The sequence below is a fragment of the Micromesistius poutassou genome (assembly GCF_964030765.1).
Source record: "Micromesistius poutassou genome assembly, contig: SCAFFOLD_1278, whole genome shotgun sequence".
NCBI lineage: Eukaryota > Metazoa > Chordata > Actinopteri > Gadiformes > Gadidae > Micromesistius > Micromesistius poutassou.
The window spans coordinates 9,473-15,362 of NW_028177920.1; the positions used below are offsets into that span (position 1 = coordinate 9,473).

The following is a 5,890-nucleotide window of genomic DNA, read 5'->3' on the forward strand; positions in this document are numbered from 1 at the left end:
CCGCAGATCGCTGCTCTCCGGCGGCATCGCGACGGCTGCTCTAATCGCTGATGTTCCGCTCCGGTTCTGACGGAGAGGTGCGGCAGAAACGGCAGAATTCCGTCGTGAGTCGAGTTCGACCATAAAGGGAGACGTCTGCGCAGATCGTAAGTCCCCCCCCCCGGGGTCTCTATTTAAACCCGTTTTAAACCCGTTTCACCACCGATCCGCACAAAAGACGTCCTTCCCCCGCGCCCCGCGTCCCGCGCCCCGCGCCCCGCGCTGCGCTGCCCGGGCGGACGGAGCGCGGCTCTGCGGCCCCCGGGAGGAGGAGGACCCGACGGCCCGCCGGCCCCCGCCCGCCGGAGGGGCCCGGGCCCCGGTCCTCCTTCCCCGCGTGCTGCTGCTGTGCCGCTCGGGCCGCTCGCGTCGCTTTTCCTTTCTCTTCCGCGGTGCTGCTGCGCTCTCTCCCCCTCCTCCCGGGTCCAGGGGGGTGGGGGGTGGGGGGGTGACCCCGCCGCCGCCGCCACATTGTGGGAGACAGGATTATTGTTCTCAGTAGTAGCCTCCCCCCCCTCCCTCCACCCGGGGCTTTATTAAGTCACCGTCTCGGGAATCGAACCCGCGCCCCGTCCCGGCCTAGCGTCACCGCGTCACAGCGGGACCGGCGCTGCGGGACGGGGACGACAGACGGGGGATGTATGGACTGTATGCGCAGTGTGCAGCAGTGTGTGTGTGTGTGTGTGTGTGTGTGCATCATGTTGGTGGTGTGTGTGTGTGTGTGTGTGTGTGTGTGTGTGTGTGTGTGTGTGTGTGTGGATGTACCCCCGCCTCACGTCCCGACCCGGGGGGGGTCCGGGAGGGCTCGTCGAGCGGGTGTGGGTTTGTGTGCCCACCGCGTTCACGTGTGTTTACGTCCCCGGTCCGTGTGTCGCTCCGTGCGGACAGACGGACACACGGACACGGCCTTCTCTCCATCTCTAATCCCTCCCCCACAATGCACCGCGCGCGGCCGCATCGCTTCCTGTTTATTGTGGCTGCTGAGCTGAGCTGCCCCGGCGCTGTTCGTTCGTTCGTTCGTTCTCGGTGTCGAGCCGACACACACAGCCGGGTGCGATCAGGTTAGTGAGGGGGGTCCTGGAGGCTGTTTGGGTTAGAGGTGGAGGTGGAGGTGGAGGGGGTGGGGGGGGGGTAGAGTAGAGCCCAAGCTGTGCGGCTGCCCGGAGACTCTTCCTCATCTCAGGCGCTTCCTCCTCCCGCGGTTCAGCTCCGCGCTGAGCCGACGGGTCGCGGGTGGTCGCGGGTTGAAGGTGACATGCGGGTGGATTTGTGTTCGATACCAATGGGCGGCTTTGCGAACGGCCGCGTGAGATAGTATCGCAGGTATAGGTATAGGTATAGGGGGAGGAGGGGGTTGGGGGGGGGAGTGTGCCGGTGTGTTTAGTACCACCGCGTCCTGCTGGGGGGGGGGGTCACAGCCCAGACTGATTAGTACCTTGTCCCACCACCTCTCCCCAGACCGTCCCAGGCTGAGCCGACTGTTGGCCCTGTTGTGTATTAATATTGAATGACGTGGCCGTGTGTTTCCAGGCGTTTGCAATCGGCTGCCCGGTCCCATCGCTGTGCTCTGAGGCCCCCCGCCCCCCCGCCGACTGGTTCAGAGAGAGGTGCGCCCTCCCTCCCTCCCTCCCTCCCTCCCTCTCCCCCCCAGCCGGCCGCCCGCCCCCCCCCCCCCCCCCCCCACACACACTCGTCCGAGGCCGACATGGACGACGCGGAGACGGAGCTGGTGTCGTCGGAGCCCGACGCCCTCGGCGCCGAGTTCATCACGGTGGAGCTGGACACGCAGCCCATCGAGTACGTGGTGAAGTGGGCGGAGGTGGGGTCCAAGTTCACCATCTCCTGCGTGAAGAAGGACTCGGACGACCCCGGTGCCGGCGGCGGCGGCGGCGAGCTGGCGCCCGAGCAGCTCAAGTTCGAGACGGACGAGACCTTCTTCGCGCCCTACGAGGAGGTGTACCCCTGCGAGCTGACGGAGCAGAGCGTGGAGATCAAGACGGACTCGGACTCGGGGGAGGAGGAGGAGGAGGAGGAGGACGAGGAGGGGGAGGAGGAGGAGGAGGAGGAGGAGACGACGGCGGAGGAGGAGGAGGAGGAGGAGGAGGCGGGCAGCAGCCTGCTGGACGGGGAGGGCGACTCGGACCAGGTAGATTACGAGCCCCACCAGCGGCAGTACCGCTGCTCCTACTGCGGCAAGTGTTACAGCCACGCCTCCAGCCTCTACCGCCACCAGCAGATGCATGCTGGGAAGGGCGTGGCCATGCCGGGCGCCGCCAAGCGTCCCCCGCAGGTGGGGTTGGGTGGCGATGACGTGTCATCCGTCACCGTCTCCATCACACACCTCATGCCTCCGTCACGCCTCCATCATGTGCCCCACCCGTGTCGTGCTGTTGGTAGCGGGGGGGTCCAGGGTGTAGCGTGTTAGTGCGTTAGTGTGTTAGCACGTTAGCGTGTTAGCGTGTGACGCCGGGGGGGGGGGTAGTGAGGGTCGTCACGGTAATGAATGACATGTTAATGGGTAACGTCAGGGTAATGAATAACATGTTAATGGTTAACGTCAGGGTAATGAATGACATGTTAATGGATAACGTCAGGGTAATGAATGACATGTTAATGATAATGGCAGGATACTGAATGACATGTTAATGGTTAACATCAGGGTAATGAATAACATGTTAATGGATAACGTCAGGGTAATGAATGACATGTTAATGGTTAACGTCAGGGTAATGAATGACATGTTAATGATAATGGCAGGGTACTGAATGACATGTTAATGGTTAACATCAGGGTAATGAATAACATGTTAATGGATAACGTCAGGGTAATGAATGACATGTTAATGGTTAACGTCAGGGTAATGAATAACATGTTAATGGATAACATCAGGGTAATGAATAACATGTTAATGGATAACGTCAGGGTAATGAATGACATGTTAATGGGTAACGTCAGGGTAATGAATAACATGTTAATGGATAACGTCAGGGTAAGGAATAACATGTTAATGGGTAACGTCAGGGTAATGAATAACATGTTAATGGGTAACGTCAGGGTAATGAATGACATGTTAATGGGTAACGTCAGGGTAATGAATAACATGTTAATGGGTAACGTCAGGGTAATGAATGACATGTTAATGGATAACTTCAGGGTAATGAATAACATGTTAATGGGTAACGTCAGGGTAATGAATAACATGTTAATGGATAACGTCAGGGTAAGGAATTACATGTTAATGGGTAACGTCAGGGTAAGGAATAACATGTTAATGGGTAACGTCAGGGTAATAAATGACATGTTAATGGGTAACGTCAGGGTAATGAATAACATGTTAATGGATAACGTCAGGGTAAGGAATAACATGTTAATGGATAACGTCAGGGTAAGAAATAACATGTTAATGGGTAACGTCAGGGTAATGAATGACATGTTAATGGATAACGTCAGGGTAATGAATGACATGTTAATGGATAACGTCAGGGTAAGAAATGACATGTTAATGGATAACGTCAGGGTAAGGAATAACATGCTAATGGATAACGTCAGGGTAAGAAATAACATGTTAATGGGTAACGTCAGGGTAATGAATGACATGTTAATGGATAACGTCAGGGTAAGGAATAACATGTTAATGGATAACGTCAGGGTAAGAAATAACATGTTAATGGGTAACGTCAGGGTAATGAATGACATTTTAATGGGTAACGTCAGGGTAAGGAATAACATGTTAATGGATAACGTCAGGGTAAGAAATAACATGTTAATGGGTAACGTCAGGGTAATGAATGACATGTTAATGGATAACGTCAGGTAGGGCTGGGCGATTAATCGAATTTTGATCGAGATTTTGATTTCAGAGTGAAACGATCACCAAACTAATATAATCAAGATGAAATTGATTTATATATTTTTTAATTTTTTTGGAGCTGGATTCATATCTGGACTTTATTTTCTATTTGACCATTTTGTGTATTTTTTTTAAGGGAAATTTTCAAAGTTCTCATTTACAAAGTGAAAAAAGGGTAATTTTTTTGGAGAGAAATTATGAATGCATCGTGTTTTCAAACTCAAAAAATAATTGTTTGAATAATCGAGATTTCAATATTGACCAAAATAATCGTGATTATGATTTTTTCCATAATCGAGCAGCCCTAACGTCAGGGTAATGAATAACATGTTAATGGTTAACTTCAGGGTAATGAATAACATGTTAATGGATAACGTCAGGGTAATGAATAACATGTTAATGGATAACTTCAGGGTAATGAATAACATGTTAATGGTTAACGTCAGGGTAATGAATAACATGTTAATGGATAACTTCAGGGTAATGAATAACATGTTAATGGATAATGTCAGGGAAATGAATGACATGTTAATGGGTAACGTCAGGGTAATGAATAACATGTTAATGGATAACTTCAGGGTAATGAATAACATGTTAATGGATAATGTCAGGGAAATGAATGACATGTTAATGGATAACTTCAGGGTAATGAATAACATGTTAATGGTTAATGTCAGGGTAATGAATAACATGTTAATGGATAATGTCAGGGTAATGAATAACATGTTAATGGATAACGTCAGGGTAATGAATGACATGTTAATGAATAATGTCAGGGTAATGAATGACATGTTAATGGGTAACATCAGGGTAATCAGTGTAGTCATGTTAATGAATAACGTCAGGGTAATGAATAACATGTTAATGGATAACGTCAGGGTAATGAATAACATGTTAATGGATAACGTCAGGGTAATGAATGAGATGTTAATGGATAACGTCAGGGTAATGAATGAGATGTTAATGGATAACGTCAGGGTAATGAATAACATGTTAATGGATAACGTCAGGGTAATGAATGACATGTTAATGGATAACGTCAGGGTAATGAATGACATGTTAATGAATAATGTCAGGGTAATGAATGACATGTTAATGGGTAATGTCAGGGTAATGAATGACATGTTAATGGGTAACGTCAGGGTAATCAGTGTAGTCATGTTAATGACTAACATCACGCGCTCAGGGTGACGCGGCGGTGGTTGTCGTGGTAACGGCCCTCTCCCCCCCCCCCCCCCTGTGTGTTGTGCAGACCTACTCCCCCATGGCGGCGGCGGCGGCGGCTGCGTCGGGCGGCGGCGGCGGCGAGGCGCGCTACACCTGCCCCCACTGCGGCATGAGCTTCAAGGGCAGCCGCATGCTGGGCTCCCACCTGCGGCTGCACGGCAAGCGGCGCATCCACCCCTGTAACATCTGCGGCAAGGAGTTCAACCACAGCTCCAGCCTGTCCCGCCACCGCCTGGTCCACAAGAAGGACAAGGGCGGGGCCAAGGACGGCCCGGGCCCCGCCCACCACCACCACCGCCGCCGCCGCGCCGCCGGCAGCACCGGCGCCGCGGGCCTGAAGGCCGGCCCCGGGGGCAAGGGCAAGAGGGGCCGGCGGCAGAGGCAGCGGGGCCCGGGGCCCGGCCACGAGGCGGCGGCGGCGGCGGCGGCGGCGGCTGCAGCGGCGGCGGCGGCGGCGGCGGCGGGGGCGGGGGCGGGGGGCCCGATGGAGGCCCTGCTGGGCGGCGGCGGCGGCGGCGGCGGCGGCGGGGAGAAGTTCTACGCCTGCCCGCAGTGCGACATGACCTTCAGGACGTCCACCATGCTGTCCAAGCACCAGGTGAGCCACGTGAAGGAGCTTCTGGACGCCTACACGCCGGGCAAGGACAGCGAGAGCTCCTCCGACCTCAAGATCCGCCTCAAGCTCTGCTCGCGCGACAAGCCCAACTTCTACACCCTCTGCAAGAAGAACCGGCGCCGGCGGGGGGGCGGCGGCGGCGGCGGCGGCGGCGGGGG

The 5,890-nt window shown here is 53.9% G+C and overlaps 1 protein-coding gene across 1 annotated transcript; it reads left to right on the top strand.

Annotated features, from left to right (window-relative positions):
• Window positions 1-1,700: 1,700 nt before the first annotated feature.
• On the top strand, window positions 1,701-5,885 carry LOC311374938 (uncharacterized protein; the record flags this gene model as incomplete). The annotated part of the gene is made up of 2 exons (XM_084490666.1): window positions 1,701-2,329; window positions 5,142-5,885. Coding segments are annotated over exons 1-2 (1,329 nt in total), but the record flags the coding sequence as incomplete, so codon positions are not given.
• Window positions 5,886-5,890: the final 5 nt, after the last annotated feature.